A 19,322-nucleotide genomic window follows, 5' to 3' on the forward strand; every position below is an offset into this window, starting at 1 on the left:
GGAAACCTACAATAATTTATATCCTAACTTTTCAGTCTGTTGCCAGCAACAATGCACGCTTTTGTTGCGGAGCTCTGTATCGATGCGAGGAGGAACATGCTGACGGCTTCGTACGCTTCTGATCAAATGAGAAAACTTGGTACACGGTAAACAACTTTTTTACTATTATTTTATATACGACAATTAATATTTAACATATTAGGTCAGTTAGCACTTAGCAGTCACAGGAATCTTATTATATAGGTGCACTGTTAAGAGTGTTGAAATGTTGGGTATTTCAGTTAATGTAAATAATAGAGCAAGGAAAACGCTAATTAGACGATAAACTAATGAAAATCACAGTGTAAATTCTTCACTATACAGTTTTCTGATTGGGAGAGTCGGGACTGTTTTGTAGAACAGTGCAATCCGAGTTAAGACATTCCAACTGGATGATATCAGTATCACGTACCATGTTGTGGTCTAACCGAGGGACGCTGGTTGAACCTCTTCTTACCGCTAAACTCCCTGTAGCGGCTTTTTTCTGGACATAAGACACGGTGTATCTTCTCATTTTGGGTGTGTCGTGGATAATGGTCCTGTCTTTTGACGAAGTATTGAAAGATCGTTTGATGGAGTGTTTATGGGATTTCTTGGATGGTTTGTTGTCTTTATCAAGATTAAAAGAAACCCTGCTGCACCGATCAGAAGAATTAAAACTACCCCTGAGCAGGCGAGGCTGTAGATAACTATTTGGAGAAACTGTACTGAGTTCCCCCTCTACCCCTATAGTTCTGAGATCAGTGTCTGATCTCCTGAGGACAGCTGGAGTACAACTGCTGATATAGGATGTCCTGTGTCTACCACCACCCTGAGTCAGACCTCTTATATAGTTCTTGACAGAGGGGTACCCCAGAATATAGATTATAGGATCTGAAACACCGTTCAAGTAAAACAGGGTCACTGTAAATATCTGGGACACTTCGTAGTTCATGTTTATGTTCCCAAAGTTAGCTATGATGGAAGGAAACCAGGCTACAATCCCAGTAAAGATGACTAGGAAGGTGACGAGGAGCATCCTCCGAGAGTTCAGTTTCTCGACCCTTACCCTCCAGATCATTGCAGAGTACATTATAATCACCAGTGCGAATGGTACGAAGGTGAACACGATGTACCGGACGAAGAAGAGATCCTCTGCTCCGGAGGTCGTACAGCGGTGGTAATTGAAGTAGAATTTCGTCTGAAAATATAACTTTTGAAGATTTTTCACTATCGGGGATCAAATGGAACCGGTTTTCAAGGGAAAATAAAGCATCTACATAAAAATGTATCGATTATACTTCTTCTACCTGTACTGTTCCTGTGAGGTAGAGTTTAACGTAAACAGCCAAGTAGATGATCTTGAGACTCCACATGAGCAGAGCGAGTAGAGTGCACTTCTTCCTAGTGAACAAGTAGCGGTGATGGAACGGGAATACTATAGCTGCAAACCGCTCCAGGGTCAGAGGGACCAGACTCACTGTGTTACACTGTCTGAGAGAGCGAGGTTGCGACATTAATCAGATATTAATGTTATATTATTATATGTTGTATTTATGTCAAGATGTTCAAAAAGAAATATAAAAAATAACACAAAAAAAGGAATACAAATTGAGCCATAGAGCAATGTTCAAGATGCCATCTTACCCCAGAGTATTTAAAGCAATAGCATAAGCCCCACAAAGATGGTTCTGCCTGCTGTTATCTCCCTCGATAACAAATATAGGGAAGAGTATCCCCAATCCTCTGAACGTCCAAGGACTGATATTATCAGGTTACTGATCGCCAGGTTAAACATGAAGATGTTCTGCGAAAATTTGCGTTAGGACTGTGATGGTCAGAAAATTTAAACTCAAAATAAGAAGATTCTGCTTTTTAAACACAACCAAAAAATTGAGCATTTGAAGTGGACCAGGAACAGTAAACATAGTCAGTGACTACTAGTCACTGACTATGTACTAGTTACTGTTTAACTAGTTACTGTTTATAACTCACCTGGTGTCCAGGGAGTTTCACTTTAGCGATGAGGATTATGAACATAATGAAGAGATTCAGTATAATTCCACCAATACTTGATACAGTTAGAATTCCGCCCTAGGGGTTGTAGAAATGATAAATATTAAAGTATTAAACAGCTTCTGATTTTACCTGGCACGCCAATCCCAATACGCGGCGCTCTTTTCGAGCTTCTCGCATATACGTGAGAGGAGCGAGCAATAGACTTGCAAGCTAGGTAACTTCTGATTGTAAAGAAACGTCAAATTATATGGATTATAATTCTAACACGGGGTGAATTCTGCTAATCAACTACAGAAACCAAATTCAGATGAGACCTACGTTGATCCATCTGAAAGGACACACGTTGAGCCCGTATGTAGTGTTTAGACAGGGATGATCTTGTACAATGTAACCCATTCTCTTTTAGGTTTCCTCGCATTAACTTGTACCCTAGTTTTAAATAGTAATATAATAATGTGGGATAACTTGATATTTTTTTTGAAAATGAAAAATGGGGGGGGGGGGGGGGGGGGGGGGGGCTGACCATATTTAAGTATATTGGAGGCTTAAATCAAAAATCGCTGCCCACAAGCTTGAAATGCAATTCTTAATCGATTCCGAAAATTTCATGCAAAAATATTGAAAACTGATTGATGGAGTTATTTTAATTTTAATGGAGTCATTTTGGCTAGTATCCCGATTGAATATGGTGTGGACTGTGGAGGCACACTCTCGAAGAACATTTTTGACGTTGTTGATTTCGAAGTGGTAACCCGAACCGTGGTACTATGTGTCCCTGACCTTAAAAAGATATGCGTCGGACAAAAACGTTAAAAAAAGATTGCTACAAGTTGCTGATGAGATTAATGCACAGCTTTTTCCTGACGCGTAGATTTACCGTGGTAATGATCTGTTATCCACAAACTTTTAAAGCAGCGCGGCATTTCATGTAAGCATCATTTAATCAAATCAAGAAACCATAGCAAGATTATACGCCGCATTTCATTAGTGCAGCTAAGTGACCAAAATATTTCAAGCTTTTAAAGCTGCGGAACGCTCCATTTAATTTTGAACCTTAAAGCTCAAAATAAGCTGCGGAACGCTCCATTTAATTTTGAACCTTAAAGCTCAAAATAAAAACAACTTTTGAAGCCCGTTTATGTTATATACTTGAAGCGTGTTCAATGTTATCAAGAACAGGACTTGTCTATTGAAAGGGGGGTTACGTAGAAGGTTTTATGCCTGACAGTGATTACTGATTTCTCTCAGCAGTATTCACTATTTACTATTGAGGCAAGCTAAAACAGTTACAACGTGACAGTACATTTTGTTCGAGTCCCTTCATTTAAAAAATGCAGTAGGGATATACATTATCCACAAAAATGGTAACAATAATGTATAAAGAATGAGTGTAGATTACCGATTTGTAACAAAAGATATGAGATTCATTGTAATAAAATTGTTACTTCTTGTAAATTGTAATCGCTTTTTCCATACACCAATAATTAATGGAAGCCGTTGATAATTACAGTTAATAATTACATTGTCTTCCAATAATGATACCGATCAGATATGACGATTCCTATTTAATAAATTCAGACAATTTACATCAACAATAAACATGAATATTGAATATACTTAGTGATTTGTTTAAAATTGTCATAGATTGCTGTCATTAATGCTTGTTGTCATGATGATTGAGATGTAAATACATTCGCATTATACACGCTTTCTTTAATACGTGGAACTATACGTAGAACGGTGCACTTTTAGACTATAGTTTAAAGTAAGCTCTGCACTGATCGAAGAGCTGCATAAACCTAGCTAGTCTGCAAACAGAAAGCAATAAGGTGGTGTCTCACGGTGTAGTTCACCATTCTGAGGGTGGCCTCAGAGTAAATGCTTCAATGAAGGAAATGCCGATCAGATATGACACTTCCTTCATGATAATTTCAGATAATTCTCATCATCATGAATATGCTCTGTAGATCTTTGGTGGTTTACCAATTGGTTATCGGTTGTATTTGTAACTTGTGCTTTAAGAATTTCGTCGCTCAACGTATCAAAAGCAAACAATCCACCTTGAATGCTAGTGAGTAGATTTGGCCTGACTTCAACTTAAATTAACTTCAGTCGTGCAGAAAGATTAGAAACAGATGGACGATCGCGAACTGTCGATCTAAAAATAACAAACAAAAAACAATGCTCTGAATAATGACCTGTATCCTCTATTTCGCCCCCTAATAATCGAACTCTACCATCACGTGTACGTTGTGACAGATTGCTACACACGATTTTATTTTACGGACAGAAACTGAGGCAGAAAGATATCTCGTTCTGTTAATAAGTTAATATTTCTTAAATCAGCACCAATAGGAACAAACACGGTACAAGTAGGCCCTTGACCTTATATCGGTCAACAGTTACGTATGATTAAGCTTCAGTGCGGTTTGACTCTGCGGCTGCCGGAGGAAATAAAGTACACATTGTCTGATAAAACAAATGAGGAAACAGCCCTCGAGTTCGCTACCTGTCGACGAGGACTGAAAGTCGGCAATCCGTTCACATTATTCGAATTCAATAAGGGGTAAACAACAGAACAATCCTAGTAAACTGGATAGTTTCACAAGTCTACGCCAAAAAGTGGCACTTCATTAATAAAAGAGATGCGTCGTGTTTGTACGCCAGGTGGTTTTAATACGAGAGCACACGGCTCTTGACAGAGTCACTGAGTTAGATAAATTATGTTTAAATGGATAATTTTTGTTGGCGCATCAGTGATTTCTTTAATGGTGTTAGTTTCCTGATGTTCTGAACTAAGTGAATATTATCATGATACACTATTTTGAAAGATACCCAATCCCTCGGTAGAGTTGTGTTACTACTCGACCACCAGCTGGGATTGCCGATTTTGTCCGAAGTACTGAATACCTCCAGCTGCGGCCTGGGAAATCTAGTTGACCGTACGACTGTATCATCAGCCAATATAAATAGGATAAATAGTAACTTTAGGTCATGAGGAGCAGGAGATGAGCTCCAAATATTTGGCGTCAACCGTAATCAGTAATATCAAGATAACGTTAACGGTTAACAGCGAGGAAATATTTTAAGAATGATTATCCGCTACTTTGAAACGGAGACATAAGTCAACTGGATCCACTGTAAAGTTACTGACATTATGCAACCACCAACTACCAATCTTCATCAAGCACAACCTTACAACCTACCATTCCTTCTCTCTTCCCCTTAGAACTTGTCCTGATCTCACGTGATGTAAAGATCACGTGACCGGTTACAAGTCACGTGACAGGTTATACGTTTGTCTTATTGTCGTGTTGGGGCTGCTGCTTGGTCCTCTCAATCGAGGGCTCTGTTCTCTTATCTACCAATGTTTTAATTTGCGAGATGAGAGCAGTCCCTGGAGGGAGGGCAGCTTTGTTCAAACGAGAAATAGAACTGATTAATCAGGGGGCTAGTCTTTATGTTAACCTTCATCCTTGTACCGTTCTATAACTAGAAATCAGACAGGCCAGTTGGGTGGAACTGCGTCAATCATCATGTTCATTAAAATATACGTTGAGCTGTTGGTATCAGTGCCCCATGCTCCCATGTGCAACACCTGATAAGATTACTTCAAGAGGTCTCATATAGTTGTTATCTTGACTGTGTATATTATAAATCTATATTTACAAGATGGTTGTTGATCTGATGATTTGTATGGTCTGTTCTAAGGATGATTCGTTCAGGATTGTCAATCATATTACCGAAAACGAAAGTATTTAAACATAATATAATTAGTTTCATTAAGAGCAAACTCATCTTTCAAAACATCCAGATGTCACATACCCATGTTGGGAGTTCTGAATCTCTCATCATGATTTACTTCAGGGCAGCTCAGAAAGGCGTCATTTTGTTCAACGAGATAGGACTAGACCCTGGTATTGACCACTTGATGGCTATGAACCTGTTCGATGACATAAAACAAAATAACGGAACTGTGGAGAGTTTTGAGTCGTTCTGCGGAGGTCTCCCCGCTCCTCAGTTCACCAATAACCCACTCAGGTATCTTCTTTAAATATTTAGTTTTATAAAACTAGAGTATAAATACTCTATTACTTTTGGGGTGGTGATAAGGCAAATAATTCTAGGAAATCCATGGCGAATTTAAAGCAACATGAATGAGAATGATGTCTTTATATAAAATACTGCCAGAATTAACAAAATATTGACCAGGTACAAGTTCACGTGGTTCCCGAAGGGTGTGGTTACCAACGCGCTCTCAGATGCCAAGTATCTTAAAGATGGCAAGGTTCGTCCGAGTGTCTCTTTTCTTGATCATTCTAAAATTTCTAAGAGACTCTGTAATTATTTGATTCCTATTTTCCAAAATGATCCGCAGCTCAGGATGATCCAGAGTTCGTATTATTTGCTGATTTTTTATATAAGTTCTGAAATTAAAATTAAAAACAAACTGTTTGCCGACGAGAAGGAGAAAACAGCTGCCTCCTAAAAATATTCACAAAAATTTATCAACAAATGTTAAGGGTTCAATGTTGCAGGAAGTTGTTGTTGAGTCTGGTACCTTGATGCAATGTGCCCGTCCGTTTGAAGTGATGCCTGGCTTCAACCTGGAATGTTACCCAAACAGGGACAGCACTATTTACAAGTGAGTTTTATATTTGGCTCCAAACTCATTAAATGGTTATTTGAATTAAAGAGAAAGTTATAGAGTCATGAAGTCAGGAGAACATAAATTCATAAAATTTGGAATACATCTCCCCCATCGGGATTTCTATGCTTATATTTATATTAACGAATTATGTTAACGATCCTGCCCCTTTACTAATATCTTTATTACTTTTTCAGGGAAGCATACGGTATAGAGGCAGCACACACGGTATTAAGAGGGACTTTAAGATATAAAGGATACTCCATGGCCATGGATACCCTCATTCAACTAGGATTCTTCAAATCGGATAAAATGGATCTCTCGGGATATTCTTGGGTTAGTTTTTATCGATTTGTATACTTTATTTTCGTCTGGATAATGAGGATACGAATGAAAAAACATTTTAACTTTTCAAGTTCAGCGAATTTGATTAATATGTGAATATGCAATATCTGAATTCGGCTGATATATACAATAAGACATAAAATATCATCGTGATGACTAAAAATGGTTATTGAATTGATAATTTATTTGAGTTTGATACATTTTACAATCCCATGAATACTAAACATATAATCCATAATCATACTCTCTGTCCATTCGGATATCAAACAACTTTATCACCAACAATCTCGTTATACAGCTCCGGATCTGTAGCTGCCTCTGTGTTAACCACTAGAACTACCGACTCATCGTCTAACTTAAGATCCTCTCGAAGTTGGCTGTTGTTCCTGGCAGCCATTAGAACCGCGTAACCACAGCAACCAGATTCCCCTGCTGTCACTCCCTTCTGGTAGAGTTCTTTGACCGCTGCAACGGGCCACCCGTCTCCCAGGGCCACGTACGCACTGCAGTGGTCCCGCAACAGGGGCCAGGCTGTTTTGTAAGCAGGAATACCACAGTTAAGTCCTGCTGATACGGACTCAGTTTTGCCCTTACACGCCAACGTACCATCCCCAGAAACCCTGAAATTCTCTAGGATACAGTCCGCATCTGTAGGTTCAACACAAATGAAACGAGGCGGGGGTTGTTGCTCGGAGAGACAGTACGCGATACCTCCCGCTGCGAAACTTCCCACCCCGGCCTGCAGGATCACGTGAGTAGGCTCCATACCGTGCTGCTCCTTCATCTGGTCCAGAGCCTCTGCGAATATGGTGCTGTAAGCGGTGGTGATGTCACGTGGTATTTGCTCGTACCCTTCCCAGGATGAGTCACCCACTAGCACCCATCCCTTTTCCTGCGCTGATCGTATCACCTCCGCCACCGTGGTGTCGTAGTCCCCGTCCACTTCCACCACTTCTGCTCCTTGCTGCTCTATTCTCTCCCGTCTGGCTCTGACCATCAGTTTTGGCACGTAGATCACCGCACGGTACCCCGCGTGCCGCGCGGCGTACGCGAGTCCTGCACCATGGTTACCGTCTGTAAAGGTAGTGACTGTGTCCCCCTCCTTCAGATCCCCCCGTACCTCCAGCCTGTGTATTGCGTATGTACCACCCAACACTTTAAACGCTTTCATGCCCATCCTCTGTCCCTCGTCTTTAAGAAACACCCTCCCCGCCCCCTCTAGTGTCCCCAGATCCACCAAAGGGGTCTCCTCACACCCCTCTAGTACCTTGTGGAATGCTAGAGCTACAGGAATTTCTAGTTGTATTCTGTCTAGCAGGTCCGCTGCGTCTTGAAGTGGGGTTTCCTTTGGTTGTGATGGCAGGTGTTTGACCTCTAGATCTGCTGAGAGTTCTGCGAGTGACTTTCTTTGAACAGACATTGTCTTGGGAGGCTGCAAGGTTTATAATTTACAATCTGTAAGAACAGATTACAACATGGGAGGCTAAAACTGAGAATCAAAGAAAGAAAATTGTAAGAGGCGATAGAATCGCGCCTGAAAGTGATAAAAACCCGTAGTTTAATGTAATGTGAAACTAACAGGAATCTGGCTATGTCGGTGTTTTTCTCCTAAGAGACATAATTGATTTAAAAACGGGCGTTTACCGTAATATAGAATTTCACAGATAAGACTGTGTAACTTTACACACGTGTTGTTCCATTTTTGCAAAACGACTGGTCAGTTATAATTATATAAAACGAAATGACAGTTTTGCGAGGTAAACACAACTAATTTCCAAATAGAAAAGTGGCCAGTTATCAGCACGGATTTTAAAACCTTTGCGATTTGTCTATCATTCTCCTTGGCATGTGTTATTTCAGCCTCGTAATTATTCCAAAATGACATATGCTTGATCTCTGCAATCAATTAGTTCGAATGTCTCGATGTACATCTATATATAACCCAGACATATAACTGACATATAATCCGCTGAAAGTGACGTATATTTATAATCCGCTGAAAGTGACGTATATTTATAATCCACTGAAAGTGTTCAGAGGAACGTCGCCCGCTGTATCGGACACGATTGGGTTATTGAGATTGACCAGGACCGAGGAATGACGGGGCTAACTGGTAAATTGGTAAAACCTTACCGGGGCCCACGAATTCACAGCCCTAAGCTGAACCTCCTGTCCCCGCTTTAAGTATATTATACAGAGAAAATAAATTATGCAGAGAAAATCAATCTCAAAGAATAGCAAATCAAAGATTTGTAAGAACATTTTTCTAAAATGCTGGTCAGACGTTGCCCAACGGCGGAGAGGGTACATGCAAAGCCGTACGAAAAAATGCTCGGATATTGTATATTTTGTAAGATAAAATGATGAATGCGGTGGGTACAGGAAGTAGAATTCTGACAAGATTAATGTTATATTTATAGTTTCCTAAGCTCTCAAGTGGAACAGTATTTCTAATTAAAACTCCGTTTATGTTAGTCTCATCAAACTAGCCGACATTTGAAATAAACACACTGAAATTATGGTTAATCTGATCTCAAGTCTAAAATTATGGTCAGGTGTCATTGTTCATGTCTTTATTTCTGTGTTTATTTTATGATTGACTGACACACATCCTTTCTTTCCAGTCAGCAATAAACTTTTTATATTGACTTGTATCATACTAACACATTAAACATCAATAATTTCAGGCAAACTTAACGAAGCAGTTGCTAGGCAACAGATCCATGTCACATCAAGAATGTAAGAAGAAACTTCTGACTCTGTTTAGCGGTGACAGGTTCAGGGCCTCCACAATCGTCAAGTAAGTACATTATAAGTATATTACAAGTAAGTTTTCTTTTTTTCTTTCAAAGTTGGTAAGTTTCCGAGTTGATTTCCACTCACTAATTAAATTCGTCGTCCTCTAATCGTGAATTACCTCTGCCTCCTTCATTCAATATAATTATTGTTCCTATCGTCAACCAAGCTGACTTGAATGACTATTCTAGAATTCTAATTAAGCCCACAAACATGATTCGAGGTCCAATGACCGTGAACATTCCAATAATCTGTATCCCTGTTAGGTTAGGATTGTTAGATAACGACAACATACCAGCTGGTATAGACAACCCAATGGATGCGCTGGTGGAGAAGATATCCTCTTCCCTGATGTTGCCTGAAGATGAGACCGATGTTATTATTATGAACCACTCTGTCGGAGTTAGACTTCCGAGCGGCAAATGCGTTAGTGATGTTTTGTCATTATATTCGGATCCAAGTGATAATGCCCTGAATTAGATAAACTGTCGAATCATTCATTTGCTCACAAGTGTGTTTTTAATCATTTCTGGTGAGAACCCATATTTCCACCTTGAAGTTGAAGAGAGCAGTTCCTCTCACCCTGGTAGATAGTATCTCTGAAATATCTCCCCATATCAGGAGACACACAGAAGTAACATGGTAGTTTACGGGGAGGAGGGAGGTTGGACCGCCATGTGTAAAACTGTCGGACTTCCTGTCGGTATTGCTGCTGAGATGATAATGAACGGTCAGTTTTAGGAAAAATCCAGGATTTATTCATCATAGTCATCAATTCTATTGTAGGACTAATTTTTTATCGAATATCATTTATTTATTGCATGGTAGCGTTGATAACAGCCTCTGGAAGCTAAAAACAGTTCACTTACTTAAGTTTGTTCCCAGGTGAGATAAAGGAGAGAGGGTTAGTTTTACCATTTACTAAAGAGATCTACAAACCCATGTTGAAGAAACTAGAGCTTGAAGGAATCACAGAGAGACGCGAAGTGGAATCTGAGGATTTATAGAGAGTTTTTTCTAAGGGTTTATAAATTTGTATTCCTGTCTGAAATTGAATAACCCCTGCGTACAGTGACCACTGACCATGCTAATCGAAGAGCTAAAAAGGGCCTACTTAGGACACTTAAAATATAGGTTATATTTTTAGGACTTACTTGCTTTATGTTACTTTAGTCATAGTTGTATTTGGTCGTACAGCCTTGTCAACGTTGTAAACTTACGTCTTCAATCCGAAAAGAATATCATCAAGCTTTGCTTCTAATATTCTTTTGTTGTCGTTAAAATAATTATCAACGTTGGTTAGGCAGTGGCTTTAGTTATATTTAGATCGAAAACAATTTTTTTCGTATCAGAATGTACAAAGTTTATTTAACTGAGCTAACATTATTATATTAGTAGTATGGGGTCGCTCACATATTACGTAATCAATTTTTTGGCAATTTTTACCCCCCCCCCTCCCCCTCCGTAATCAGTTTTACACATAGCTATTGTGTCAGAATTACACGAGCGTAATCATTTGGAACCTCCCCCCCCCCCCCCCTCGGCTGATTACGTAATATTATGTGAATGACCCCTATAGTTGTAAATTTTGCTTTTAGTGAATATTTTAAATATTTGGTTATATTAATTTATTTGTTAACATGTTTCCTATTATACCGCTTTTTCTATACGTTATATCAGAATCAGGACATATTTGAAGAACTTTTCAATAGAATTTTTCGCCATTTAATATTTGCAGATTATGATTAAAATCCGCTGGATATTTGCTAATTTCCTTCTAAGAAATGGGTTGAACTACTAATTTAGTTCTGTTTCAAACACAGTATTTTACTTTGTGTAGTATACAAAAGTCAAAAAGGTGTACGGAAAGAATGCCCACTCTATCCATGACCAAACTATAACTAGCTTAAGCTACATTCTGAACGCCACTAATGACTTGAAAACGAACTGAAAATAAAAATATGAGTATGACCATGCTTGGCAGTTGTTTGCATGATCTTGATTCTGCAGAATTGTGATGTTATAGTTGCTGATCACCATGGTAACAGTAACCATGTTTACAATACCCTTTAGGAAACTTATCACTCAGAGTCGGAAGTAAGGCAATAGTTCGGGTTGTCATGGTAACGATAAACTCAATATATTCAGCGCTAAAGATCAGGTAGTAACAATATACTCACCTCCAGCCCTCTTCATTCAATACTGTGCTAAGGATGGTTAAATTCATTACATCTTCTAAAACTAGCGAGTTTTCTCTCACTTTTGCTTCTGAAACTTTAATTTGCTCGTAGATTGTATTTGGAACACGACTTCGAACTTTTAAAATGTTCGCTTTTATCTAATACTTAATAGACCTGAGGGCATCCCCCCTCGACGTGAATTATGAAAAAAAATCAGGGTTTTTATGTTATTTAGTTATTTCATTTCAATATTATGAGTGTAGTGTAATATGGTAAGCTGGTTGCAGCAGGGTTTAGGCTTTTTAGATCTTTTAGAATATTCTAGTATTAGTGTTAAGTAACCGTTAGGATTAGTATAAGATTAGATTAGATTAGTGGAATAGATTATGGATGGTTTTGCGGAGGAAGGCACGTGTTAGCCAGGTTAGCTAGTTAAGTTAGGTTATTGGACAGACTGGGCCGCGCGGTGTCACGTGGTTCGCCATGTGATGTCACGTGACCCAGTGCTGGTAGGTTTTGCTTGCCCCGTTAGCGGCAGTTCTTCGAGTGGCTTGTTGGGTAAGGTTTATAAAATTACCGTTGCCGAAGAACACTGTCTAAACCCTGCCTAAACCCTGCTGCAACCAGCTTACCATATTACACTAAGTGGTAGACCATATTGTATACGATAAATCAAAAATATGATTAAAAGACAGCCTCTGTTAATAAAGCACTCCTCTGCCGGAGCAGCCATTTATAAATATATGCCTCGTTTTCCCTCTGGTTAATTTGATAATGCCTTCCTATACTAGTCCCTCTGTCCTGTTCTCGGCCGGTCACAGATATAGGCATAGCCAATACCAGGTGATATTATTATTAACTTGGAATTTGTTGAGCATATCTTCATTCCTCAAGTGCTTGTTAAATACAGTCAAACCAAGATATTATGTCATGCTTATTCTATTATGTCGAGATTATTCTATTCTACCGCAAATCACCAAGTTTATCGTTTGATTTTGAGGATGTTATTTTAAAATCAACAGTTATATCACAGAACGTGCATTTGTTTGAGGTAAATTAAAATACCATAAGATTCTTCAATTTATTTTAGCCATCACCACAAGTTTTCTTAAACTTGGGGAATTGCATGCACTTTTTATTTTTCAAAAAACTGTGCTTTAACTGTTGAACTAAATTTGTCACGATATATATTTTGAAAAACGTGATTTCGAATTTGTTTTTTCTTCTTCTCTCTGGACGTGAGGATTGAGAAATGATTTTATCTACCAGTTTACAGTTTACATGGTTTATTCCTAATCCTCGCGCTCTACAATTAAGCGTGGCCAGATCGAATATAACCAATAGAGGACTACCTTACAAGACATTTTCATAACGTACGAAATGCGACGGTTTTCCCGAAATTTCGCCATATTTTCGGACCGCCAAAATTTCGGTCGTCGTAATAGAATCCGTCGCATTATTTTTTAGCTTATTCCAATAATTGTGGCTTCATCGATTCATTTTGTTCTTGAAAAGTTAGTGATATGATGGTGGGACAAATAAACACAATATTCCATGATGAATTTAATGTCAAGTAATACGTTTTAAATTTACAATAAATTACATTTATGTGCTAACATAAACGTCTTATAAGAGACTAAGTCAAGATAAACAATTTAATATCAAACTCAATAAGTGAAACTGAAAGAGTCGAGCCGGACCCCTTAGAGGAAGATGAAGAAATCGATTTATAAGTTTCATTTTGTTTAAACATGATTTTACCGATTTTTAGAAAATTTTGAATTTCCTTTGTGTCGGAAAACAAAATGATGAAAAATACCCTTATTTTCTGTGACGTCCGAAATGTGACGGTTTTTGTTCAATTTCGCCATATTTTCGGACCGCCAAAATTTCGGTCGTCGCAAATTGGTCCGCCACAAAAATGTCTTGTAAGGTAAAGCTTATTGATTAGTGAGCCATTGTGTGAATACCAAAAGAATGAACAAAAGAAAGTTCCAATTCCCTGAATTGCGATACTTCAAGTGTTACTGGTTACGGCTTCACCTACTTATTGAAAAACTCATCGCCTGATTCTATGAACTGTACTTCACATTAACTACCACTAGTTTCCTGATTACTGTAATCGTATTTGGTACCCCTCGTGCCATCTAGACCAGCTCTTTGATAGGTTAAAACGTGGCACGTGACATTTAGCTCTGCATTCCAATTGGTTATAAAAGCGTGGTCAATGGTCATGTGACTTTAAAATTAAAAGGTCGTAATCATCCCACCAGCAATTTACCCCAGATTATAATTATATACGGTTCCTTGTCCTTGTGTTACAATCCGGTCCTATTACTATTTCTAATATAAATTAGCAGTGCGTTACTAAGCTGCTTAACCTGTTGCTAGGTAACGGTACCCTGGTGTACCTTGGCAGGTGGCACGTACTGCTACCGTCCTAACGTCACATGACATCACTATTTACTACTGCCCCTTGTAAATTAATAATATACACATCACTAATTAGTTTGGTCATCATACATTTATCTACACGTCTCCCCGGCTTTTACTTTTAGTTTCTGTTTGTTGAGATGCTTTCCTAGCTTTTTTCCTTCTTTCTCATTTGTAGCTTTTTGTTAACATATTACATAATATGTATTCATACTTTCCAATTTCTCTGCCAATCTAGCTAGTTATTTTAATTTAAAATACCGTATATAGATTATATTTCAAACAAAGAGATACACTCAAATTGGCGGGCAAACGATCCGTTTCAATTTCATGATATTATGTAGAAAACAATACCAATTCTCAGGGCAATATAATATTATTATAGAATATAATATATATATTGTATATGTGTGTCTCAACGTAGCTAACTAAAATAAAGACATAGAGAACCACTAAAGTAAAGGAAGAAAGAGGGAGGAGGGGTAATCTCAAGATATCTGTGTGATGAAGGAGTTAGATGTTAACACTTCTCTAAAGAATGAGATAGAGGAGGAAAAGCTACAAAGGGAACTCTTCAAACTCAGTCGATCTGGTATGTGCTGAATGCTGATAGTAGAAATACGAATGAACAGTAGCAGGCTGAGATTATAGAATATAGATTCGACCAATCGCCATCACCATTGACCCTGTCAAAGTTTACCACCATGATTGGGCCAACTCGAACTTGTTGTACTTGTAGATTGCATAAACATCGATTATTGATTGCTGAAATTTATGGCTCCAACTCCAGTGAATTTACTGGTGCTATTTATAATTGGTGCCATTCGAACATTTTGACTAAAAGTCAGCCATCAATTTCGGAATTGCCGCATTGACTCAAATTATCACCTCTGTGTTCGAACCCCCTTGTAATTCTGCGATTGTCGGCCCCACGTTTGGAGTCCATACTTGCTAAATACCTCAGCCAACACCTGTTTTTACATTTCACCACCTGTGCCCCCTATCTTTATCAATATTCCATACTACTCTCCTAGGAATTAAGTGTCATGACCAGAGCTACTGCTGAGCTCATACACCTAACAACACATACAGACAAATTAAATATAAACTAATTTCCTCCTCCTCCTCTTAAATCAAATCGGTTTTATAAAATCCTCGTCCCTTTTAATCCATCCAGGGAGCATTTATGTAAGTACCTCTAACTTTTCCGCAATGATATGTTGAAATATAGGCTGTTGTTATGGTAACGTCGAGAGCCGCTCAACTACCCTATCATTCGGCTCTGACAGGCCGCGTGTATTTTGTCCCAACGTCGCGGCTGATAAGTTCTTTTGGCTTTCGTTAGAGTTCAATATTAATACAGATAAGACATAAAGTTGCTGCTTTAACTTCTCTGTCGAATACCCGGCTAAGTGAACCAGTTTACCAGGTGTGATGTGGGGTGTTACTACAATTTAATGTGGCTTCATAATTTAAACCGGTTGTTAGAGGTATCAAGTGTCTTTTCTCTTTTGTTACCCATAATTCTTCCGGCAATTCAGTGATTTAATATAATTATAACCCCTGTTATCGTTTTTAAAGCGAGATTTTTGGATTCTATGATTTGATTAGAGTAATGCACCGTTTATCTGTTTTGACCTTTTTAATTGTAAAAACTAAACGTTTAACTCATGAAACTGACCTGTGTTTCTTGACTAGTCCCTCTTGACTTATCTGACTTGTCTAGGCAGGAGAGCAACTCATCAGATAGACAAGCTAGAGGAAAGTATAACCCAACATTTCCTGGAGGTAACTTGTAAAACTAGCAAGGTAACGGACGTCCGGAAACAGCGAACATTCCAGGTAATGTAGATGTGGCTTTTATTTATTTGCTGGTATTTTGTAAATTAGAATGAAGAACGGTCTTTTAAGTTTTTACGAAGTTTCTCCTTTAACCTTTTGGAGTATCGTTTCAGTTCTCGCTAGATTTTACTTATGCTGCTTCTTTTATTTAAAAATTATTACAAATCCTCTTTTTACCTTTTTATCTATAGCGAGTTTTTGTAATTTCTCGATACAGAATACAAATAGCGCAATATTATAACAAACCTGTGATCTGAGTGTGTTACAATTTAAAAACCCTTTGATTTACATTTTCAGTTAATGAACCTGGGGCAGAGTCAGCGTCCTTCAACTACCGACCTCAGATCAGCATCAAAAGGGAACTTCCGGCCAAATTCAGCAGTTCACTACATCCCAGTAAGCACGGCTAGATCTTTGAGAAACTGTTTGGTCACGTTTGTATCAATAATCCATTGTTTTCAATGCTTTTGGCACTTAGATCTCGTTTTAAATTATGTCAATTTTAAATATTTAAGTATTAAGTACGTTTTAAAAATTTTAAATGCTAACTTATATGTGAAGGCTGAGGTTGCACTGTTCCGAGTATTGTCTGCATAACTTAGCAATTAAAACGTGTTCTTTCTTCTTCATATTTTTGAAATTTTCTATTTAAACATATCTACAGTAGACTATCCTTTTGCTTTTATGCATTATGCAAGCTAGTAAATACTTGTGATATTGACAACAGTTTGCTCAGAGTACAGAGATAGATCCTGAAGAAAAAGAAGCAGTTCACACCGATCAGTTTGGACGGCCTGATATCGAACGGATACACAGAGAGTATGTTTAACCTGTTTAACTTTGACAATTTTGATATTTATTGTACTTCACAATTTTTAGTTCAATTCCTTCTTCAAATGTTTGCCAGTCAAGTCCTGATTGAACGAATTTGCTGAATAGGAGGGGTTACTGAGTAACCTATCTCTCACAGAAGAGCGGACAAGTTCTACCACCACAAAATAAACAAACTGATGACTATGATGAACGACAGGACGAGCAAGAGAAGAGCAAAATCAGCCCCATCCTCCCGAGTTCCACCAACTCAACAATACACTATTAACAACCTGCCTGAAACCATACCAGAGAACAGACCGGTAACTGGGTCATTACTTTAGGAATACTTCATGTTGCCAGCCACAAACACGATCAGTCATTTGTTTGGTCAGGAACTATAGCGAACAGTCAGCTTCTGGTAAGATAGTATCTGTGATACTATCTTAATTAACTGATAACTACTAAAAAATGATTGATAACACCTCTCCCCTTCTTATAAGATGACGCGAGGAGACGCTGAATACCAGCTGAAGAAGATGAGAGTGACACTACAACAGAAACAACCAGCCATGTTGTACGGGGAAGTTAAGGACAGTACGGACACTAAGAAGGAGGCAAATCACAGGGCTTCATCTGGTGTAAAGAGGGACATGTCCTGGAGCTCTCTAACTAGGAACATGTCTCGAAGCTCACTTAACAACCAGGTAATAATAGGCATGTGAGTGGGAATATTTCCGCTATCCTTTTTGTTTTGCTTTCAGAAAATACCTGGAAGGATATCATTTATTTTATTTTTAGTTAAACTTTAAAGTTCATATACTTTACCAATACCCATAACAGGGAGGCCGCAAAAGTAGTGCTTCAAGTCAAGGAAGAAATTCGAGCGCCAATAGGGCGACCTCTTCAAGCCAAGAGAGGCGCACAAGTGCAACCAGAGAGAGGACCTCAGGAACTCCTCAGGGAATCTTCACCAGCCAGAACAGGGTCACTTCTGCTCAGAGTAACCAGAACAGGGTCACTTCTGCTCAGAGTAGACGAGCAGTATCTGCTGCTCTTCCGAGGCGGACTAGCTTCAAACCTCCGGTAAGTCTAATAACAAAGTAACAAGATGGATGGAGTGTTGTAGATGATAACATCATGATACCACTCCTTTTTACCTCAAGTCTGAAGTCTCGTATCAAGCCCCACTGAAAAACACTCCAATATTTTCAGGCAGATGATACGGACTCTGACTCTGACTCTGACTCGGACTCCTCCGCCTTTCTCCCCGCAAGAAGGCAGCCAACTCCAGGCCCTGCCTCTGCTCTCTCTTCAGATCAATCTTATTTCAATGCGCAGGGTCTTAAATTACGAGAATATCAGGAGAAGAAATACCCCTCCCGTTTTTTGGATCCTAACCCTGATTTTCGATCTAGACAGAAACCCTTCCCGATCTTGTTCGATCCAAAACTCGAGAAAGCGTACTCCACATTCTGTCGAAGAGCAGGTATACTGTTTTGTCTTTTTCTTGCTTTTTTCAGACATTTTATTTATTTATTTATTTTAAAACAGGTTATAATTTATAAAGGCACTATATTTCCCTTCGTCACTTTACTCAATCTACACTGCCATTACCCGCACTGTTTTACCTGGGGACCTCAGGCTATCATGTTCATAAACATAGAATAGAGATTCGGCGGAATGACAGGCTGAGCGCGGCCCAGTAAGTACTGTTGAGTGCTTTAAGGGGGCCGGGGGGGGTCTTAAGGCACTGAACATCTATAATCTGTTGCTGTTGTTAATGTTTAATTGTTAGTTATTCAAATGTTTGTCCCCGCACAGCGAGAGTAAAAACGATCTCACAAACACAACAAGAGCTGGAAGATATCGTGATCCAGTCCAAGGAGAAAGAAGAACAGCTAGAGATCTGGGAGCCTGGGTATGTTCACAAACAGGCATGGACTAAAGATGGGGCTACGCCTAGAGTGGCAGCTGCTACAGAAAACTCAAAACAGTGGGATACCGGTCCAAAATTTTGAAGTCTGCATATAATAGAATATTTATATATTTCAGTTTGATTAATGATGCATAGGGAATGGCACTTGGCAGTTTGGTTTGATGGAACCTATTTGATACTTGAAGTTATTTTTAATTTGATGAAAAATGTTCGATACTGTTGTTTTAATTGAAATTAAGTTTGAAGTCTGATGTGAATGTAATTCATTTTGTTTTGATTACTCTTATAAATA

At 38.7% G+C, this 19,322-nt stretch overlaps 3 protein-coding genes across 4 annotated transcripts in view; 2 read left to right on the forward strand and 1 right to left on the reverse strand.

Moving 5' to 3' along the window:
* Positions 1 to 11,641, forward strand: part of LOC134811576 (alpha-aminoadipic semialdehyde synthase, mitochondrial-like) — a 70,712-nt gene extending 59,071 nt beyond the window's left edge. For both annotated transcript variants that reach the window (XM_063818543.1, XM_063818542.1), the window contains 9 exons: positions 36 to 146; positions 5,905 to 6,078; positions 6,250 to 6,325; positions 6,576 to 6,682; positions 6,883 to 7,021; positions 9,718 to 9,830; positions 10,093 to 10,252; positions 10,448 to 10,556; positions 10,712 to 11,641. In XM_063818543.1, coding sequence (XP_063674613.1) covers positions 36 to 146; positions 5,905 to 6,078; positions 6,250 to 6,325; positions 6,576 to 6,682; positions 6,883 to 7,021; positions 9,718 to 9,830; positions 10,093 to 10,252; positions 10,448 to 10,556; positions 10,712 to 10,833 — 1,111 coding nt within the window. In that variant the 3' untranslated portion in view covers positions 10,834 to 11,641. The remainder of the gene's footprint in view (positions 1 to 35; positions 147 to 5,904; positions 6,079 to 6,249; positions 6,326 to 6,575; positions 6,683 to 6,882; positions 7,022 to 9,717; positions 9,831 to 10,092; positions 10,253 to 10,447; positions 10,557 to 10,711) is intronic.
* LOC134811583 (uncharacterized) lies at positions 143 to 2,468 on the reverse strand. The gene is made up of 5 exons (XM_063818553.1): positions 2,356 to 2,468; positions 2,014 to 2,112; positions 1,666 to 1,825; positions 1,329 to 1,512; positions 143 to 1,219 (listed from the first exon to the last, which is right to left on the reverse strand). The coding sequence occupies exons 4-5, from the start codon at positions 1,392 to 1,394 to the stop codon at positions 356 to 358; spliced, it is 930 nt and encodes a 309-aa protein (XP_063674623.1). The 5' UTR covers positions 1,395 to 1,512; positions 1,666 to 1,825; positions 2,014 to 2,112; positions 2,356 to 2,468; the 3' UTR covers positions 143 to 355.
* Positions 11,642 to 14,884: 3,243 nt separating the features above from the next.
* On the forward strand, positions 14,885 to 19,292 carry LOC134811390 (uncharacterized). Its single transcript, XM_063818183.1, has 9 exons — positions 14,885 to 15,031; positions 16,166 to 16,281; positions 16,579 to 16,677; positions 17,018 to 17,100; positions 17,252 to 17,414; positions 17,595 to 17,798; positions 17,935 to 18,177; positions 18,307 to 18,580; positions 18,916 to 19,292. The coding sequence occupies exons 1-9, from the start codon at positions 14,944 to 14,946 to the stop codon at positions 19,110 to 19,112; spliced, it is 1,467 nt and encodes a 488-aa protein (XP_063674253.1). The 5' UTR covers positions 14,885 to 14,943; the 3' UTR covers positions 19,113 to 19,292.
* The last annotated feature ends 30 nt before the right edge of the window (positions 19,293 to 19,322 follow it).

The sequence above is a fragment of the Bolinopsis microptera genome, chromosome 2, assembly GCF_026151205.1.
Source record: "Bolinopsis microptera isolate Bmic1 chromosome 2, MBARI_Bmic_1.0, whole genome shotgun sequence".
Taxonomy (NCBI): domain Eukaryota; kingdom Metazoa; phylum Ctenophora; class Tentaculata; order Lobata; family Bolinopsidae; genus Bolinopsis; species Bolinopsis microptera.

Excerpts from the sequence above, each read along its gene's own strand:
- LOC134811583 (XM_063818553.1), bottom strand. The coding sequence starts at position 1,394 with ATGTGGAGTCTCAAGATCATCTACTTGGCTGTTTACGTTAAACTCTAC. Across the intron at positions 1,220-1,328 it reads ACCTCACAGGAACAGTACAG|ACGAAATTCTACTTCAATTA; the intron begins GTAGAAGAAGTA and ends TTATATTTTCAG.
- LOC134811390 (XM_063818183.1), top strand. The coding sequence starts at position 14,944 with ATGAAGGAGTTAGATGTTAACACTTCTCTAAAGAATGAGATAGAGGAG. Across the intron at positions 17,415-17,594 it reads CCATACCAGAGAACAGACCG|ATGACGCGAGGAGACGCTGA; the intron begins GTAACTGGGTCA and ends CCTTCTTATAAG. Across the intron at positions 18,178-18,306 it reads GGACTAGCTTCAAACCTCCG|GCAGATGATACGGACTCTGA; the intron begins GTAAGTCTAATA and ends CAATATTTTCAG.